The 21450-nt window shown below is 39.8% G+C and overlaps 1 protein-coding gene across 2 annotated transcripts; it reads right to left on the bottom strand.

Moving 5' to 3' along the window:
- Nucleotides 1–484: 484 nt before the first annotated feature.
- LOC309337804 (stonin-1-like) lies at nt 485–21310 on the bottom strand. 2 transcript variants are annotated; one of them, XR_014154543.1, is made up of 5 exons: nt 21135–21310; nt 9255–11214; nt 3233–3435; nt 1899–2301; nt 485–923 (listed from the first exon to the last, which is right to left on the bottom strand). XR_014154543.1 is itself a non-coding variant. In XM_081854664.1 (4 exons), exons 2-4 carry the CDS (start codon nt 11161–11163, stop codon nt 2227–2229), a joined length of 2187 nt encoding a protein of 728 aa, XP_081710790.1. In that variant the 5' UTR covers nt 11164–11214; nt 21135–21310; the 3' UTR covers nt 485–2226. The 2 variants fall into 2 exon arrangements, 1 of the variants encoding a protein (XP_081710790.1); XM_081854664.1 differs by having other exon boundaries at nt 485–2301.
- Between the last annotated feature and the right edge of the window lie 140 nt (nt 21311–21450).

Here is a 21450-nt window from a genome sequence, read left to right as displayed (position 1 = left end):
GAGTACAACAGAATCCTGTTGGAATAAATGGGGTTTGAGCTATCATATGAGCTTGAAAATGACAGCCTAAATGTGAAAGGCAAATTGGCTAGTATTTGAGCCTCAATATGACCTAAAGCAAGAACCAACATTTTTCCTCCTCTGAAACCCAAAAAAACACACCATCCATCTATCTAACAAACAGCATATACCAGAGCTATTATCACCTAAAGGCTCTTTTGACATTTCAAGACAATTTACTAGTAAAATGAGATTAGAGGAGCTGTTGTATCTTCAAAATTAACTGTTGGGACAAAGCTACATAGAGAATTGAGACTGTAACTTAATATCCACTTCCATTGAACTGGAATTATAATATAAACTATGTTTTCCCAGATTAATAAAACTCAATTTATTCTAAATCATTTTCCCTTTGGGGCGAATTAGCTGAAGTGTTAAGGTCCATATTTAATATCTGCAGCAGGGACAAAATATTAAAGTGAGATGAAGTATGCTATTACAGCTTTATTCCAAAAAGACTTACACCCAGCAAATATATCATCTAGAGCAATCACAATAAAGCAGAAATCCATCAATACAGATTAAAACAGAGACAGACACTTCTCTGGCTTCTAGAGTATACAAGAAAGGCCTCAAAAAGCAAAGGACAAAGAAGATGTCTCCCACAAGGGGACAAATAGAACTGTCCTACAAGCTTAAAAGTCAGCATCTAAAAGGTTAAGGTGATTGTCAACGCATTTACAGTTTCATATTTCCTTTAGACTTAGAAGTCTTCTGTGGCACACCCCTTAAGCAAACTCTAGCTCAGCTGGCAACGCAAAGGAACATCTCGCTTTCCACGTTCTTCTGGAGTCTCCTGGATCTTATAGCTTCTTTGACTAGCAATTCAGGACATGCTTTTGTTCCAGATCTAACATCTGTTCCTGTTGGAGATCCAAAATAATTCATAATAGTTGGCAATGTGTTAAAAATAACTCTGTTCTGTCCAAGATCCTGAAATGAAAACTTTGCCTCATCCTTTCAGGTCAATAATTTTTATTACCCACAATACCTCCCCCCTCCAAGAGCCCAGGCAGAGTCCCCTTCCAAAGAATGAAAGGAAAAAACTTCCATTTACAGATTCAAACAGGAGAGGCCAAAAGAGCAGCACTTATTAGCTATTTGAAACATGGTATGCCTTCCTGTGTGGAAGAATGTATGCAATAGATTTCAAAGAAATACTGAAAGCAATGAATTAAATTCCTGACATTAACTATTCTGAAAGCCAGTGTAGATTTGCAATTCAAAAGTAACATTTTTCATACACATATTCCTCTGTACAGGAATAATATAGTGGAATAATCCAAAAAGATCCCATTTATGAGCCACTGAAACTTTTATCTGCTCTGCCAAATGACACCCCTTTTCAATATACTTTAGGCTTGCATTATTTACCAATACTGGGAAGAGCAAGACATATGATTACATTCACAAAGTACCTACAAATATATATATACAGTATGTCCACAACTTATGCACGTTTAACTTGTTTGCGTTCAGCTATGTGTTCATGACAAAAAATAAATAAAAAGGGAGTGGAAAGGTGGGGTTCCAGGAATCAGCCTGGACAGCTAAGTTGGTTAGAGCATGGTGCTGATAACGCCAATGTTGCAGGTTTGATCCCTGTATGGGACAGCTGCTTATTCCTGCACAGCAGGAGGTTGGACTAGATGATCCTTGGGGTCCCTTCCAACTCTATGATTCTATAAAAAATGACTTTGGCAATCCCACCCCACACTGAACCCCATGTGTTTGGACTGTACACAATTTTGGCCTTAGGTGCAATCCCCGGAATATAACCCCCACATAAGTTGCAGGCTTACTGTAATACATAACTTAATTTGAAATTTATAATTTACCTTTCTGGACCACGGCAAAATATATATTTGATGTTAAGTCTAAATGCTTCATAGGCAACTGCCTTACAAGAGTTCATATCAAGTGCCACTAATTTTCAAGATACTGTGAATTGACTTTGTGTGCTTTAGCTTTTTAAAGGATAACATTGGTCAGTAAGCTAAGTTAGGAGCACAAACTTCCAATGGTATCTGGTCTTTCAACATGACAAACTGCAGAGAATATGCTGTAGTCCACTGCCTTGCGAATTCATTTAGAGGCAATATACAATATAAAGAACTTTCCCCCACAGTCCTCGCAGCGCACCATACTCTTCAGTTCGATTCCTCACTACTGCATTTGACAACTGCCACATTTATTGGAATCTTCGCCATCAAGCCTTATCCATTTCTTCTCAATTTCAACCTGTAATATAAAAGCAAAAAGGTTGTATTCTTTTTACAAAGCAGTAACATTACTGAAGCTCTTGACACTATACCCAGTGAGCCAATAGCTAGCATTCTAATCCTATTAAAAATTAGATGACAATAATGAACCAGGACTTGTGTAACCAGCAATCACCTGCTAGAGTAGAAGCCATGTTTGTTTATAGCATAAGAACACAAGAAATCCTGCAGCACTTTGTTGCAAATTAAAAGTTGCAGAGTGCATGAGGTTTATCAAAATCTACCTCATCAGATACATACCCCAAGTAGAAAACAAAATATAAGAACAAGAGGAAAAGTAAATACTATTATAAAATTATTGATTAAACTTACATCCTACCCTCTGTCCTAGGACCCCAGGTTACAATGCTATAAATATAAAACAATCAATACTGAAGCAGAAATTTAAAAACTAACAACATAATAAGTAAAACATATATCAATTTTCTGCAGTGCAGGTATCAATCTTCAGTAAACAGAATCCTACTCTGAGTTTGAGTTGAAAGCTAACCCTACACGTTTCAGTTTTAAACTTTTTTACTAGCTAAGTCTGTACGGTGTGAAACTATATTTCAGTTTCCTTACTCCCCTGTCCCAAAATAGGTTTATCTTTGCATTTTACTGCAGTCCCTCAAAGCTGCCACGCTACAGTGGAGCTGAAAACTTAAGTTCCTACAGGCTTAGCGTCTCTAGGATTCAGTTCTTGAGCTATAGGTTTTTACAAGATATACCCTACTGACAGTTAGCTCGTGGCCCAGAATGCCTTTATTGTGCCTTCGTGACCATTTTAGCTGATGCTTTAATAAATAACTGGGTGATACCAAGCTTTTCCTTGCATAGCTGCCTGACTTGCTTTGTTGCCTTGATGTTCCCAAAGGCTAAAGAACAAAACAAGAGGACAAGAAGATTACCTGGCAGTTGTAACATGCTTTACGTATCACATGTTTCTGGGGTTGGATGTCACTCTCGATGCCCAATGATTTAACTTCAGTTCCGGAAGCGCATGCATCAGGCACAACAAACTGCACTGTGGCAAAGGGATACCAATCAGAGGGGATTTCCTGATCCGATCCAAGTTCTAGCTTGTAAGACAAACTGTGCGGATGATCTGGACCTTGAGAAAAGGATGGAGAGAATGTCACAGGAATTTTAGCCAAGACAAGTAGCTGAAAGAACAATCAAGTTACTGGAGGTTTTTGCTAAGCTGTGATTAAGTAGAGCAACCCAATGAAAAAGGAAAGTAGCTCAACAGGTCACAAGCACCACTAATGCCTGGTTAAAAAAAAAAAAAGGAGCATTTGCTCCCGTTCAGACCTGCTCTTTGTATCTTGGAAGGCTAGAAACACTTTTATAATTCGCCATCACAAATAGCTCTATATTACATGAAATTATTCACCATTTCAAGTATACTCCATCATCAGTAATCCCCACCAAACACCCTCATTCTAACACATAGTCCAGATGGGCTTTTGCCTCTTAATTTCCCCATCTGCAAGTTACTGTCGGAGCGTAGTCACTTGTACACCAATGTACCAATATGGTTTGACAATATGGTTGTCAATATGCCTTGTCAATATGGTTGATAAAGAAACAGAAGCTCAGGTTCAGGCACAGAACAGTTACACTTTATAGATTGCATAGACCCATTTAAATTAAGGGAGGTAATTTAGCCAAGGACATTAATTTGAATGGGTCTACTCTGAGTATGACTACAACCTTAAGGCATCACCTTTCTCAGTGGCAACTATTTAGAAAACTACAGTTATTAAATCACACAGTTTCTATTTATTTTGTGAATGCCTCTATAGCAAAAAAAAGCTGCCTGCAGAAACAAGCAAGAAAAGAATTAAGGCAATTACACTAAGTCCGCAACTTATGTGGGGGTTATCTTCCGGAAATCATGCCTAAAGCCAAAATCACGTCAAAACATATTGGGTTCAATGGTGGGTGGGATTGCCAAAATCTTTTTTCCCTGGACACCCGCCCTCTTTCCACTTTTTTTTCTCTGCCAAGTGCGTAAATCTTAATTTGCGCAAGTTAAATGTGCATAAGCTGCGGGCTTATTGTACTCCATTAATGTGCAAACTTTGTTCATCTAAGAGCAACCCAAAAAACTTCACTGAGAGCTGTTTAAACCACCAAGAGATTTTACTCATCACAAAGCTTTGCTAGTGTATGAAAATGTTGGACAGGATGCCTGAAGATCTGAGGCTTAAAATTAATGATACAGGATTTGACATCATCAAACAACAAGTGCTTCTACAATAAGCCTCTAGCAGAGATTCAGTGGAGATGCTCATGATTCGACTGAATCTGATGGAATTTACTTTAGAATGCATCTTAAGTATCTGGATAATCATTAAAATTCCAAAATGGGTATGTTAAAATATGCAATGAAGTATGTCTTGGGTATCAGAAAGAGGAAGTAAACTGGGAATTTTATCTTCAGTGAAGGATATAGTACACACAAACATGTGTACTTCAACCTAAACTGATCCTTTTTGAAATAAAAAGCAACTTCAAAGTAGAAGCAATCTAGCATAAGAGTCTTATGGCAAGTGTGGGGAGGAGTTAGCCTCTCTCTTCCTGTCTCTGCATCCTCTCCTACAAACATCACCCAAGGAGGTTTTAATGGAGGCATCTGCATACAATATTTCACCCAATTTTTAAACACTATTTATATTTATCCAGCACTTGATTAGGAATGTACATTTAGCCAAGTAATCAGGGCATCTTTTCTAATCAGGCAGAAAAGGAAAGATTTCTAATACAAAAGCAGCAGGAGGCAGGCGCCAACTTAGAAGTAGTATTCCCTCTCCTCTCTTACACAGTAGGGACTGACTTAAAATGTTGAAATTCATACATATGCCATCTAAAAAAACAAAAAGTATGCAGAAAAATGCTAATGTATGCATATTTAATTATTCTAGTACTGTAATGCATAGAGTCAATCAACTAAAATTTTAAGGAGGCAACAGTCCTATTTTTTATGTACATAACACTACTTTATACAGTAGTTCACTGTTCCCACTTCAAAGACACTCTCCCAGCCTCAGATCTTTTCATTTGCAATAGGAGGGAAATGCAACAGCACAGTAAGAAGGAGGGGGATATAGGGGAATAACATTTAGGAAATTGTCCCTATAAATGCCAGGTAATGTTATGTAAGCAGTGTGTCCAACTGTTCAGGCAACCGTTGGAGTTCCATGGATTGTTACCTAATAATCATAACTGATATGGAAACCAACCAACTAGAAATCCCATAAAATAAACACTCAAGAGCTCAATTTGGCATTCCACATTGACCACTCACAGCATGTATTAGACCAGGGGTGGGATTTTTACTCTTAATTTTGTTTGCTTATGTTCTCCATTATATCAAATCCTTTAACAATTTACTATAAACTTGAAAAGAAGAACAATGAGGCCATGCTGCCAAGAAAGCATTTCCTGGAACAAGGCAGACATATTACCAGCAGTTATTGGGAAATCCAATGTGAAAATAATCTAGGAACTAGACCCCATGTGATTTCATTTAAAAATGATTAAGAAAGATTGTGGTTAAGGGATCATTGTTTCAATTTGGATTTGAAGTCACATTTCTCCCATAGTTTTGAGTTAAAGTCACATTTCTGCCATATTTACATCCTATCAACAACAGAATTAGCAAGCTGTCATTCTTTTCCTCATGCAAAGCTGTATTTGTTTTGGAATTGGAAACTTTATGCATTCTGGATGAACACCCATTCACACAACATTGGATCTCACTCATTTTCATTACTATAGATTCCAGACTGAACCCAGGGACTTGAAGACCTTGCTTGCAGACTCAATTTTCCTTTTGTCAAATTGGGGGAAATGTGTGACATAGGAGGATGCTAAAAGACTCCATGCCTCCATAAACACATACATTAATTGTGTAAGCTAAACATTTGAAGAGGGCTATGACATGACAACAGCATAGCAATGTTGGCTGTGGCCTCTCAAAAACTGCAAATGTCTTGATATATATGCTGTAGTCTGTAAACATGCATATGAGCTAGGCCTTTTCTTATTTTGATGTATTACAGTATTTTAATATTTTTTGGGGGGAAGCCGCCCAGAGTGGCTGGGGAAGCCCAGCCAGATGGGTGGGGTATAAATAATAAATTATTATTATTATTATTATTATTATTATTATTATTATTATTATTATTTCCCTTGTTGGGCATTATGTTTGACCTTTAGATTAAACAATAAGTAGACTTCACTTTCATAATTGATTACAATTGTTTCAAATTTAAAATCTTTTCCAATGCAGGGGAAATCCATTATTTATCTATCGCTAGCAACTCTTCCAAGTAACACTTTCACTTAACTTTGCTCTTATGCAGTTTTAAAATCTACCCCACTAAAATGACAAAGGGAAACTTAGTCCTTGTATTAGTTAAATAGTTGTTTTAAAGTTATGATATTTTCATCTGTCTCATCCCCAGCATATTTAAAGATGCACAAATATACCTACATACATTCCTGGGAGAGATGAATCATCCTAATCACCAAAGGACACCAAGTGTCTGATACTTCATGCATAATGTTTCATTCCTCCAGAGAGCTAGCAAGTATGTATGTATGTGTGCGCCACCACATACAAAGTGGGTTTAAATCATATACCCTGGCGTACTCCTGAAATCAGATTGTTACAATAGCCAATGTACCTTTCACCTGACGGTTTCAGTTCCTTTATTTTGATGCAAACTCAAGTTACTATTATTTATACCTTTATACCCTGAAAGGCTTGCCTACTGTAATATACAACATATAGGGCTGCATTCTATTATTATGTTACTGAAGAATGTGACAGCCAACTCCCTAATGACTCTCAATGACTGGCTGGCTGGCAACCAAATGGAGCCATTCTATGCAGGCTTTTCCCATAGCCAAGGACCTGACTGTCATATGAACAGGCCTTCATAGCAGTATTTTTTAAATCATAATTATAGAAGAGTATTTTAAATTATTACTAAAGCTACATCATTTTAAAAGTTATTTTTGTATGTTGACAACACAAACCAACAGGACCATATATAATCTCAAACTGCTCACACCTTCAATTTCAACTAAGACTGAAATACAGAACTTACTGCTGAGCAGGCATATACAGGATTATATCCTGTATTATATTAGATCACTTCCCCTATCACTGGGGGAAAGGTTATAGCATACTTGGCCATGATAAAAAGCTTGAGTGCTTGTGCTACACTAGATATTTATATAATGAAATACAGTATTAGTAGAACAGAAGTGTAACTGGAGGCCGTCTCTTGTCACTGTGGATATTCCAGCACTAACGTGGACTGAATGCATTAGCTAGTCCACCAGCATAGCACTAGAGGATATTTCTTTCCAAAGTAGATCTAGTATGTCAGCTGCAATGGACTTAACAGAACTCAAGAATCTCAAGAAAAGGCTGGCAGTACAGCCATCTAACTGTTACAATACTGCTCTCTTTTGGTTGATAGAGGCTATGTCAGTAGATAGAGAGAAAAAGGACGATATTCTTTACAATGTGCACTCCAGACCACATATTTCCAAAATTCAGAACCAGGAATACCACAAAAAGTTCTATTTTGCATAAATATATCTCTTATTCTACCATGTTGTTCCTGTAGAAAGCTCAGACCAGAGACAAACACTGATTAGGCATACTTAAGCAGTGTTTGTCTCTGGTTTGAGCTTTCTAAAGGAACAACATAGAAGAATAAGAGATGCCAACAGAACTAATTATTCAAATTCATTTACAGTGGTACCTTGGTTGTCAAACGGCTTGGCTTCTGAACAAATCAGCTCCCGAACGCCGCAAACCCAGAAATGAGTGTTCCGGCTTGCGAACATTTTTCAGAAGCCGAACGTCCGACGCGGCTTGCACAGCTTCCGATTGAGTGCAGGAAGCTCCTGCAGCCAGTCAGAAGCTGTGCCTTGGTTTTTGAATGGTTCCGGGAGTCAAATGGACTCCTGGAACAGATTAAGTTTGACAACCAAGGTACCACTGTACTGGAAGAATTAATACTACAAAGTGAGGTGTGGGGTTTCACTGCCATGTGTTGAACTTAGACAAGCTATTATTACTTTCTTATTTTTGCTTTTAATGATAATACATATTTTACATTCTGTAACTTTTTATATTTGTTGTCTGTGGACCATAAGTAAATTATATTCTTATATCACCTTCAAAGTAATGCAAAAGATCAGTCGTAGACTGGCTTCTATGCATTGCAATTTCCAAGGACAACAGAATTTCTTCCTGCAATCTAACATGAAATTGTTTCTTTTTACTTTTTGCATACTTTTGAAGATGCAGAGAAGCACTTCATACCTGGAAAGGTGATATAAAATTTATATGGATGTCCAAGATGGAAAGACACCAGTTCCAGAACAATTTATAAATTCTTACCCCTACACACTTCCTTTTCCAATATCAATATACATTGTAGTACATGCAGTGAATTTACAGAAGTTAATTGTAGCCACCTAGGGAGAGGGAGTTTGATTCCTGGATCTAATAAAGCAAAATCCCAGAATATGAATGAAACAAAATAAACACTTTCAAATATGAAGGTGCCAAGACGTCTTAAACGGAATGTGAAAAGCAGGCCTAATTATCACTTGGCTTGAATCAAGCATTTATCAAAGCTGCTTTGTTAGGTTGGTGTGGTTAAAATATTCAGATTTCTAAAGCACAGGAATGTGTGCTATATCAAGAGTGTCTTTTTCCCAGCTTAATAGCACACACAATTCACCATCTGCAGCCTTCATACCATACATTTTAATCAATTGGCCAGTAAAATCTCTGGAGTCGTCATATTGTTAACCCACTATGAGAAAATGCAATTCCCTTTCAGCACAGCTTTATACCATTTTTAGAAAAAATCTTTATATAAAACAAATATTTACTTAAGTTTTTATCGGGAAGTCTGTCAATCTTCCACACAATAGCTCTATAGGCACTTTCATATTTGGCTGTTCCAATTGAGACCTGTATTACAGGATCAGATTCAATCTCAGTTAAAGAGCCAAGGCATGTTCTTCTGTTCATTTTTGCTTTCAGAGACTTCTGTCTTTGGAGGTTCATGGTCCAAAGAGTTTTAATCCACTGTGAGGGAATAGGAAAGTGTACCATAATACTTTCACAGGGTTTCATGGAATTTGAATGCACTGAAGTCAGAGCAGAAGAGGACATGTTTATGAAAGCTTGCAGTTCAACATAAGCTCCTTGTACTACCACCATGGCCTTGACAGAAAATGGAAGATCAGCTCCATTATACCATGTCCTGAAACGCATCAGTTCTAACCTACAGCCTTCTGTAGGTGTAAATTTAATTATCCTTGACTGCTCAAATTCTTGTTTTTTCACACATTGATGGAAGTGATAGTCAATGATTTCAATCCATTTTTTCGCATCCTTTTCAAAGTAGTGCTCATCTTTCCTCTGAAGCTCCAGATCATTCAGCGTCAAAAAGCACTCAGAGTTTCCATTCACAAAACTCAAGCAATAAATATGGGTGATGACAGCACTTTCAACTAGCTTCCCTTCTGCTTTAGTGATCCTCCCTGTAAAGTTGTCCACTATCTCCAGGATCATTTCCTGTTCTTCATAGTGTTTTTTTGGTTTTGAAATAACAGGAAGCTTCATTAACTCTTCCTCCACTATCACCAGGAAGTCAGTGAAGTCATTGTAATCAGTCGTTCCCAGCTTTAGCATCTGTTCTATCTCTGGTTCATGAACCACTTCAGCTTTGGGATGATACTTCTTTCTCTCCACATAAGACACATGCTCAATTTTCACAGTATGGATTTTCCCAGAGATACTGCAATTCTCTAGCTTGGGTTCTGAAAGTTTACAAAATGGCTGCAGCTGAAATTCTTTGAAAGGTTTCTCAAGGCCCTTTTCATAATACATTTGTAGGATTCCTCCAGGTAAGACCTTAAGGTATATAGGCCCCCACTGCCTTGATGACATCATATTCTTCTTTTCGGGAATCCTCAACATGAAAGGCCAGCCATCTTTTCTTTGGCTACTGAAGAGGCTGTGTGGAAGAAACGAAGAAAAGCCATCTCCCGTATACATGTATGGCATGGCTGTCAGAGTCCTTTCATTATCTGAAGTATCAGTTTGCAAGTGCTCAAGCCTCTCACAAATATAGTGGAATGATCCCTGATTGAGACTTTTCTGATCAGGGAACCTGTCCTTTTCACTGGAAGAGCTACTATCCTTTTCAAGGTTTGCATCCTTTTTGTGCACATTGATGGATGTATCTGGTGAATCTTCTGACCAAAATGGACTAGCAAAAGCACAGTCATTCTGAATGTATTGGAAGAATGTTTCTGATTCCAGGGAATCTTCTGATTTCTTTGCGCTTTCCTGATGAGTGGCATTTGCACCATCTAATGGCTCTGAGACTGAACATTCTGAGTGATGCTGAGCCTGAGAGGTACCAGTCAGTTTTTGAGAAGATGTCCCACCCACTGGGAGAATATTAATGTTGGATGACAACTCTGGAATAGGATAAAGGTGCTGAATTCCAGATTTTGAAAATAAAGGGCTGACTGAATAATCTTTAGTGGGTGTACATAGTGGAGAATTGCTAGGAGGTCCAGGGCTAAAGTAATAGTCAGCTACAGGAGAGGAGAGAGGAGTATTGCTGGAAGATGGAGATTGGCTCAAGGAATCAGGCATTTTAGGCAGATGGAGTTTAAGCCCATTTGTTTTGCAGGCACTATGACTTCCCCCTGCTTTCTGAGGAGAATGGAATAGGGGTTCATCTTCAAATGTAACCCAATTTGCAGGATTCGTTGTAAACATCTTGTTGGAACAAGTTGGAGATACACAGCTGAAGTCTCACTTGCAAATCATCTGTTTAAAAAGAGAAAATGAAATGTGTAAGAAAATGAGTACTATCTTTCTAAGAGCATATCCCCATGACAAACTTAGACCAGTTTCAAGCCTTCGAGGAATCCTTGAAATTGTGATTGTGAATGAACTGGAGAACCTCCAAACCACAGCACTTTCCCAGAACTGTAACTCCCAGGGTTTTATGGCTAGAATAGTGAAACTGGTTTTAAATGAGCATAATAGATATTTTCATCAGCCCTAGACATCTTATACCTTGGACCCTAGTGGTTCTTAACGAATGGCAAAGATGACAAATCCAAAAGGGAGAGACCAATTCTGAATAGCCAAAAAAATTTTGGGGACTCACCTTATACAAATATGGATATGCAATATATTTCTACTTTATTTGCAGTAATTTACAATAATGCAGGATAGGGACAAAAAAAGAAAGGCATTTTCTCTACCCCGGATTGCCGATATTGACAAGCTTGTATTATCAGTGGCTACAAAAAGCAAAGGATACAAGGCAAGAGCTTATTTTGTTAGGCACACGAAGAAAACATATTTGTGTTCGATATTTGTATCCTAGTGTCTGCAGGCACTTCCAAACAGCTTGCTTATACAGTAGAGGATTCATTATTGTATTGTTTGCATAAAGTTTGCAGAGAGCTTAGACAATGACAGCTATTCACTGAGCATTCATTCCAATTTATTTGTGGGGAGGTTAGACGATGCTGAGTCAAGAATGATCTTTATCACACACTTTTCGCTGCATTTTCCTTATCACAAAAAGACCATGGCAGGGGAATAGATTTGTTTTGCAAGACTGCCAAATCAACTTTCATTGTACAACCTGAATTTACTGGTAAGTGCGTGCACACACCCACACTGATATTATATGAAAAGCCCAAGAAGCCTTAATTTCTTAATCATATGCTTCAATCAGGAACTCGTTCGTAATTACAATTCTGTTTCCTCTGCTAATGCAGTTTTGAGACAACACTTAATTTGGTCCCACTTCATCAGGGTTATAAAGGCAATTATTCCCAAAGCATTTTTTTTTTTTTACAAAATGCAATATACTAAAGCAGCATGGAGGTAATATAAAGCATTTGTTTAGTAAAGGGCTTCAGGATTATATACAATATAGTGTAGACCCAATTATTTTAGTGTAATGCTCAAGAACAAATGGTTTGAATTCCTTTTTGGAATTCTAGTTTTTGCAAGTTGCCAAGTATTTAATGCTCCAGCCAATAAGCACAATAAGACAGACTTTTTCCAGATGAAATCCTTCTCTGTGGTGTCTATTCCTATGCCTGTCAACAGAATTAAAGTTATCACTTATTACTTTGCCAGCATCACCCAGGGTCCTGTGGGATTGGGGGGTGGGGCAAGAGCCACTGGGAGGCTTAACTGCCTTTGTTTGGGTCCATGAAGTGTTTGAGAGATGTTGGAAGTAAGCAGAGAGGGGAATTCTTGACCACCAACTTAAGGAGACTGGGCCAGCTGATCCTGAAGAAAGTGTCCCCAGATAAAAACTTGTGGCAGGACTCTGATTTGCAGTTTGGGACAGGGGGTGAAATGGACTGGCCCAGGGACAGCAAGAAGAAAAGATGAAGGGGAGCCACTTTCCGAGCCACTTTCTTTATTCCTCTTAACAGCCCATCACCTCATCTGGAAGTTAGCTTGGCTATTCCAAGAATTTGAAGTGGGCCAGGCATACAGCCTAACCCGCCCCACTCCAAAAAAAACCACCTCTATTATTTGTCTGTTAATATATGTGTGATTTTTTCCCCCTGTTTTACAAAAGCCATTTCCTGTTGCCCTTCTGGAAAAGAATCTTGCACATGTTTGCAGTTTAGGTATTATGGACAGCAGATGTACTAATACAGATCAAAGCAGAACCGTGCATTAAATTTCTGATGTTAAGGTTTGCACACGTGCTCTGTCATATTAATTAAATGTATCAGTTTTTGTTCCTTCTGATTTCATGAAAAATGTTAAGTTCCACAAGAGTCATGAACACCTTTCTCTTCTCTTGCTGCATTAGAATGGCATTCTGCTTCACCATGAAGTTAACAGCTCTGGAGAAAAATGGAGCCAGTCTGAAAGAAACACAAACACAGCTGCAGCTTCCAATTCCTGAGCTCTTTATCACTAACAAGCCTGCCACAGAATAATTAAATATTAAAGCACAATTTGCGGCTGGACAAAGGAGCATGGAGATCAGGTGTGCCAGTGAGCAAAGAAGCGTGGAGATGAGGCGTGTCCGTGGGCAAAGAAACATGGAGATCAGGCAGGTGGGGAGCATAAAGATTGGGCATGCGGCTGGGCAGAGGAGCATGGAGATTGGACATGCGGTAAGTCAGGCACGCACACACATAGATGGGAGCAAGGGAGGAAAGAAGTTGAGCAACAGAGGGCAATGTGGTAGGTCTTATTTTTACTTAGTGGCATCTGGGAGGGAAGTCAGCAATTCAGCATCAGCAGTGGCTTCATGAAACTGTGCTTTCTGCCAGCTGCTTCCAGGCAAAGGTATGTTGTACACACACACAGTGTGCTTCACGATGTATTTATTGCCAGCTCAATTATTTTTAAATGGTTATCATGATGTGGTCTAGAAACTGGTACTGAACAATGTATCAGTATATTGTTCAGCTCTACTGGCCATCAGGCAATAGCTTTTCCCATCTGCCTTGTCTCACCCTACATCCCCAGGAACCTTCAGAATGGAGCTGCTGCCATGGGCATTATGTGTATGTGTATTTTAATGAACTGAATAAAATAGAAGATTATGAGTCATGGGGATGGGGAGTGTGTGTAGATGAATTCAACTGTGCTTAATTTACTTTTTGGCTGCTATTTTGTTAATGTTGTTAATATTGTTTTATAAATTATGAATGCTGTAGTACTTTATGAATCCTATGACTTTTATTGTAATTGTGCTGTTTATCTTTTTTTTTTTTAGTTGTTTTGTTAATGGTGTTTTATAGAAGATTTAATTATTTTATATTATTTATGTTGCATTTGGGATGTTCTCTTATGTTATCGTTACTAAGCCACTTTTCAATTCATTTGAATGAAAAGTGGCATAGAAATATAATAAATCAAATCAAATCTGGTCTGGTCTGGTCTCAGAGCTAACTGCTAGGCATGCAGGCTCAAGCTCATATTTAATCACCAATATGATTCAGAGCAAGGGACGCTGGTGGCGCTGTGGTCTAAACCACAGAGCCTAGGGCTTGCTGATCAGAAGGCTGGCGGTTCGAATCCCCGCAACGGGGTGAGCTCCCATTGCTCGGTCCCTGCTCCTGCCAACCTAGCAGTTTGAAAGCACATCAAAGTGCAAGTAGATAAATAGGTACCGCTCCAGCAGGAAGGTAAACAGTGTTTTTGTGTGCTGCTCTGCTTCGCCAGAAGCAGCTTAGTCATGCTGGCCACATGACCCGGAAGCTGTACGCTGGCTCCCTTGGCCAGTAAAGCAAGATGAGTGCCGCAACCCCAGAATCATCCGCGACTGGACTTAACAGTCAGGGGTCCCTTTACCTTTATGATTCAGAGCATAAAGCACTGAAACAAGACCTGGTACACCTGAGTAAAATGCAGCGGGAAGGAGACATCTGCATGCCCACAGGCAGCTTGAGTGAACATAAAGTTTGAATTCAAGCAGCTCTTCCCTATGCAGATTTGAAGATTATACCCTTTGAATAGTAAGCACTGAACATGACAGTTAAAATGTTTCAAGGAAACGAAAAGATGCATGCATAAATCCAAAGTTTCTCGAAAGTGTTTACCTATGTAAATGCAGCAGAAAGATATCACTGACCCTCCCATGTGTGTGTAAAGCACTAATATGCATGCAGATTATAATCCAAAAACACACAAAGCTAAATTTATCAGGTGTTTGTATGGTGTGTTCACTCAGCAATTTGCATCATGTTCCCAATCTAAACAGTTAGAGGGAAGAGTATATCATTTTATTGCTTTTCAAACAGGACAGAGTGTCAAGACAACAATCCTACAATTTCTGGTGTACAACACTTTAATATTCCTCCCTACACTGTTGCTTTAGGGTTTCTGACAAAGATCCAAACTGGATGATCCTTAGGACTGATCCCTGTTCCTTCTACATGCAGAAGTGCTATCATCCCTTTAAAACCAATCAGCTAGGTTTGAACTGTTTAAAAACCTCAAAGCAATGCAACTGTCTCGAGTTATTAACCAAGAAAAGTCAGGAAGTTCATATGTGTGTGTTAAGTAAGGACAAAATGCCAGTTTTAACTTGGAATTTCCTGCTAGTTTGATTTACATTCCAAATATTGCTCAAGTTCAACTTCTGGCTATGCCTCACCATGGCTGATGAGCTATTTTTATCCTCTTCCCTAACCACAACTATTTATACCAAAGAGTAATACTCTCTTTTCCATCAAAACATATAAAGCAGAAAAACACTTCTAGAAGTTTTGTGAAATAAAAATCATGGCCGAACATCTCACACACTTTGTACCCCTCAAGTTATAAACATTTCAAGATTCACAAATACTGTATGCCTTCTAGTTTAGGCGGCTTTAAAAAAAAGTTTAACAGCATCATGATTTTTCAGATAAAGGAGTGTTTCATCTGAGTATAAGGGAAAACCCACAAGTATACAGAATCAATGGAAACTTATGTCTCTTTGTGTATACTACATAAAGTGGCTGGGGCAGCACAGTCAGGTATGTATGTATGTATGTATGTATTATTATTATTATTATTATTATTATTATTATTATTATTATTATTATAAATGGGCACAGGATTCAGCATCACAGACACCAAACAAGATGCAATGCAGGCAAGTTAGATCTCCCACTTTTTTTTTAAGTTGCAGCCATAGAAACCACCAATTCAGAAAGGGACCAGGGTGGGTAGATTAATCATTTCTCACACAAACAGAAAGCATCCTCCTTGAAGCTGCTGTTTGCTGTGTAGGTAGAATATTGAATATCCTGTTGTACATGACTTTGATGGCCACAGGCTGTGAAGCAGTTTATGAATTTGTAAAATAAACTGAAAATAATTATGCTTTCCCACAAAGAACAAACAACTGGAGGCGGGGCACAATTTAAAGTAGGCTCTTCCTATTGGAATAGGAACTGGAATTCACAACTAGTTTTGCCAGAGGCTTTCCAACCCCTTCCCACAATTCTCAGAAGCAGAACATAGTATACAAAAGTTAAAATATATAGGCACATCAGCTTGATTTGTGTAACATAATTCCATTTTTCTTGGTGCACAGTTCAGGTTACCTTTGTATAGACTTTTGATTGATTTATTTAGTACAAAGTTCAGACAACCCTGGCTAATAGGACCAAAAAAATAAGAATGATTGGAATGCAACTGCCCTTCACAATAAAGGAACTTGGCTGTCAGCTTGTCTGAAATCTAAAGTGAGTTTAAATCAGAGTAGCTGAGATGGCTTTCAGTTGATAGCAATGTAGTGTCAGTGAAGACCGGCTTGATATGAGGAAATTCTACGTTTGTGCAAATTATATTAGTAGAAACTGGAAGAGTTAATCTCTGAACACTTCTTGGCTCCTCCATGCAGCCTTGCACACAAAGTATTGGTTAGTAAAGTATACTTCCAAGATATGGTGGGTTGGCAAGACCTTTTATTCACCACAGATAAGCTGAAGGCAAGGATCCTACCAACAATGAAAACAGGGAATAAGGATAATCACTAGTAGTTTGTATAAACCCAGTACTAAAGCTAGCTTTGAAAAACAGCTAACTTGCAACTAAGTAGGAATGCTGGTCAGCAAGCAATTTAGTACAGTCATTCTTCCCAGCCCTTCTGACTGTATTTTAACCACCATGAATACTGGTTGGCAACAGAAAATGCTGACAACTTCAAGCACAGCCACTAACACAAGTAAGCCTCCCGTAAAACCTATCCTTTCTAAAGCAGCAGAACAGAAATTAATAATTTTGTAATTAAGGAACAACTATTTAAAAAACCTAGCCACATGATCCACTACCCTCAAGTATGTTAGTGGAAAGTTGATGTTCCCAAACCTCTCCATTTCTTAGCATTTTGTACAGCCAAATGCTCCCTCCTGCCACTGTGAAGGCTTTTCAGACAAAATTTTCCACTCCCATTGACCACAGCAAGCTCTGGGGCTCTGTGCCAGCTGAAAATTTAAACCCAAGATTTGTAGCTTGGCAATCAGAAACTAATGTTACCACAAAGTTGTTTGCTCTGAGGTTGACTATATTGGCACTGTTTTGCAAAGTTTTCATGAGGATAACATTTTAAAGCTTCTGTACAACAATATATAACAAACCTAAATGGTGACTGTAAGCATAAGATGTAATAAACTCAGCACAGACTAGTGGTGAACAAATCTGGATTTGGAGCACAGGTTCAAACACCTGCCAAACTCCAATTAGGCAAGTTTCTTGGCCTGAGTCTTGTCTGTAAAACAAGATAAAATGATTTATTTGTTACTAGCTATGGTGGCATCAAACATCCCTGCACTTTTGGAACATTACCTCTAACCTCCCTTCTGCCTCTTTTAATGGAAGATTGTGCTAATCATTTTAAAGCAGGTTAGCTAATGGCAACTAGCTGCCCTACCTGAACCTCTGTTTTATCAGGCATGCCCCTAGTTAAAGACACTTAACTCTTGTGCCAGTTGTGGACAACCTATAATATATTGGCTAACATGTAGACAAGTTTGTATATGGTTGATCCCAACTTGGGTGGAGAATTGCTCTACATATTCTTAACATGTCTTCCATCCTATAAAAGGTGTTTATGGATTGCTATACGAATTAGATGTTATTACTGTACAAAGTTTAATATATACAATAACTCAAACAGAAGCATGCCAGCACACACACAAACACTCAGACGCACTGTTTAACTTTCAAAAATACTGAAACAGAGAAAACACATTTTCCTGAGCTAGCACCTAGCAAAAAGTCAAAGAATGCAGTGTTATCCCACAACCACAGGTAGCTATTACCTCCAAAATTGGGACTGTTATATGTCCCATATATGCTAGAAAGCCACTCCCACAATGCTTTCCCTTAACTCTGCTCCACCCCGATTTTCCATGTACATCGTATACCTCTGAATACCAGTTGTGGATGCTGCCCTCATGTCATGTTTGTAAGTTTCCCAGAGATATCTGATGAGCCAGTAGTGGAAACTGGAGTACAGAACCAGATAAAATCGAGTGGCTTGCCCAAGAAAAACACACTGTGAGCAGAGCAAAGTTGGAATCTGAAGCACAAGCCAGGTTCCCAAAACAATTTCTTTGCCAATTAGCCTTCTCCCAAAACATTTCACCTTTTGATTCTCCCAAAAGACCATTTGTTTCCAATATTAATTTCCCAATATATTTCATCCCACTTTCCACCCCTATTTGTTCCCACTCCCCACTTCACACCCCGAGAGAAAAATAATAATCCATCACTACCAAAACAAAATACATCTGTTCACTTGCTTCACCTAGTTAAAGGAAAACAAAGGAGAAAATACAAGATAAAGAACTTGCACCATTCTCAAATCATTAGCCAACCATCAGGGAGGAAAACAAAGTCTTGTGGCACCTTAAAATTTTCAGCTGTGCTGCAACCAGCTAACATGGCTACAAATCTTTAGGAACAAGTAATTCTGGTACTTTTGTATCAATGTATTCACATGGCAACTGCAAACATTTTTACCCTTTTCAAAGTAGCAGATTCAGCGCACAAAGTAACTACAATTGCCTATAATAGAGAAAGGAAGCCTAAAAGAAAGTCAGTGTTTGGCTCTGAAGGAGAAGACAGGCTGAATCTTTGGATTTTGAGAAAGAAAGTGACCCCTCAGATTTAATACTTGAAGATTGCTATTTACAAACCTTTCCCAAATAAGTTATTAAAGGTAAAAAGCACTCACTGCAGAGCTGCAGTGTTTGGAATGCAAGTATTTCTACTGTGTAGAAAAAGGACAAACTTTCTATATCATTACTCTTTTAAATAACCATAACCATCCAAATGAAGTGCATACCTACAATTTCACTCTCAAGGTCATCCAACACATTTTAGCCACTGCCATTTCACCCTAATCAGGCACCTGGAATAGTGCAGGACTAATTTTTTCCTTGCTTGCAAAGCATGCTTATAGCAGATAAATACTCACAATCACAAATACACACATATTATATCCTCCTATTCACCTCTGGATCAAAGCACTGGAGTGGGGAGCCATCATTTTGACATTCTTTAAACTATTTAGTTGTCAGGACAACACTAGGTAAAATAACCTATACAGTGGTACCTTGGGTTACATACGCTTCAGGTTACAGACTCCGCTAACCCAGAAATAGTGCTTCAGGTTAAGAACATTGCTTCAGGATGAGAAGAGAAATCGTGCTCCAGTGGCGCAGCGGCAGCAGGAGTCCCCATTAGCTAAAGTGGTGCTTCAGGTTAAGAACAGTTTCAGGTTAAGAACGGACCTCCGGAACGAATTAAGTACTTAACCCGTGGTACCACTGTACTAACCAGCTTTGTCCATACCTTTGGTGGGTAAAGATATAAATAGCTTCTAGCCACTGCAAGAACAGGAAAAAGCGATGGCAGTTGATCTAGTCCAGTTAGCGAGGGGGGCAGAGGATGGGGTGACTTGTAATGTCAAACAGCAAAGAAAGGCTTGAAATAAAAGCAGCATCCAACAGCTATGGAGAAAATGGAATAAATAGAGTTAGAAAGGACTGTGGAGGTCATCTAATCCAACCCGTTGCTTAGTATAGGAATTGCAGCGCAGTATGCAGAAATAGCATCCCTGACAGATGGGTGCGCTCAAATACATCTAGTGAAGGAAGGCAGTCTTTTCCAGTGTTGAATAGCTCTTATTGTTAGGATGTTTCTTCTAATGTTTAATCACAATCTGCTTTCTTGAACTTTCCACACCTTGGTTCTGGTCTTGCCCTTTGGAGCGACAGAGATTAAGTATTAATGGGAAGAATAGTGTTGCTGTTTTTTTTTTCGCCCCCCCCCCCAAGAAAAGGTATGTATTGTATATGGTATATCCAGCTCAAGTGTGTGCTTGCACAAACACAAACTCTGAAACGAGGGGCAACTTTAAATTTAACAAGCACGCTTTGAAACGAAGGAGATGCGGTAAAACCATCAGCATAGAAGCCGAACCACTCTTGCAATAGCAGAGCTGCTTCCCTAAAATCGGAAGGGAACAACCGAAGTCCTGTGCAGCACTTTTACTTGGAAGTAAATTTCACAATGTCCCATAAAGGGCTCGCTCTCCCAGATAAGCGAACCGAGAATTACAACAGAATCAAAAAGAGCGTCTCGCGGGGGGGGGGGGCGCCTTAAAAAAGCACTAAACGTGGCATGAAGCTTTCGCGGACTGAATCAGATGCGCGAAGTGTTGTTGCCGTTATCCTTTTCTGCAGCGGGGGGGGGGGGGAATGTAAACACTGAGGTGAAATGCAAAACGGCAATTTCTGCGGCAATTTGAGTAAAACGCGTGTGAGGCATCTGCCTTGCTGGCAATGGCAATAAGTCCCCCCCCACACACACACACACCTCCTTCTCCCTCTGCAGAGAGAAGCGGGGGGGGGTCTTCCACGAATTTCCCCCAATAGTTACCTACCCCTCGGGGAAGGGCTTTGGAACAGACGTCCGCAAGGTCCACAGCCCCCACCCCACCCCAGGAGGAGCCCCCCACCCTCGACCCCATTGGAAGCCATATAAATTGGGGGGGTGGGGGTGGGGAGGTTCCTGTGAGACCGTTAAGCCCAGAGCTAATCGCACCATTATAACCCCCTCCCCCCCCCCCGCCCGAGACAGGGGCTGCACCAGCCTCCCTGGCTTCTGGAAGCGAGTTCCCTCACCCTCACCCTCCCTCACCCCCGTCCCTCTTTCCGAAGGGAGAAGCGCCCAGCCGCCATCCTTACCGGCGCGGGCGCCTCTCAGAGCTCCGACGAGCGCAGCAGGGAGAGAAGGGAGACGGCAGACTCTGCCCGGAGGAAGGCTGGCCGGGACCCAAAGCCCAGCCTCGCCTGGCGCGGAGCCGAGGAGAGTCGCCGCCCGCTCCCTCCTTCTCTCCTCAAAACTTCAGGACGGGAGGCCCCGCCCCCTCCTCCTCTCCCGCCCGCCCGGCCCTCGCGCTCCTTTTCTTTAACTGTCAAAAGCCACCAGCGCGCGACGGGAAGCGGAATGCGCATGCGCGTCCAACGTCCAGCGAGAGAGCTTTTCAGCTCCCTGACGAGG

This window comes from Podarcis erhardii (genome assembly GCF_964252035.2).
Source record: "Podarcis erhardii genome assembly, chromosome: 3".
In the NCBI taxonomy this organism is placed as follows: domain Eukaryota; kingdom Metazoa; phylum Chordata; class Lepidosauria; order Squamata; family Lacertidae; genus Podarcis; species Podarcis erhardii.
This window is presented reverse-complemented; position numbering and strand designations above follow the sequence as displayed.

Coding starts and splice junctions, on each gene's coding strand:
- LOC309337804 (XM_081854664.1), bottom strand. CDS start 11,163: ATGTTTACAACGAATCCTGCAAATTGGGTTACATTTGAAGATGAACCC. Junction 3,436..9,254: donor ACTTCCCGATAAAAACTTAA/GTAAATATTTGT, acceptor CCTTTTCTCAAG/GTCCAGATCATCCGCACAGT. Junction 2,302..3,232: donor AAGCATGTTACAACTGCCAG/GTAATCTTCTTG, acceptor TTTATATTACAG/GTTGAAATTGAGAAGAAATG.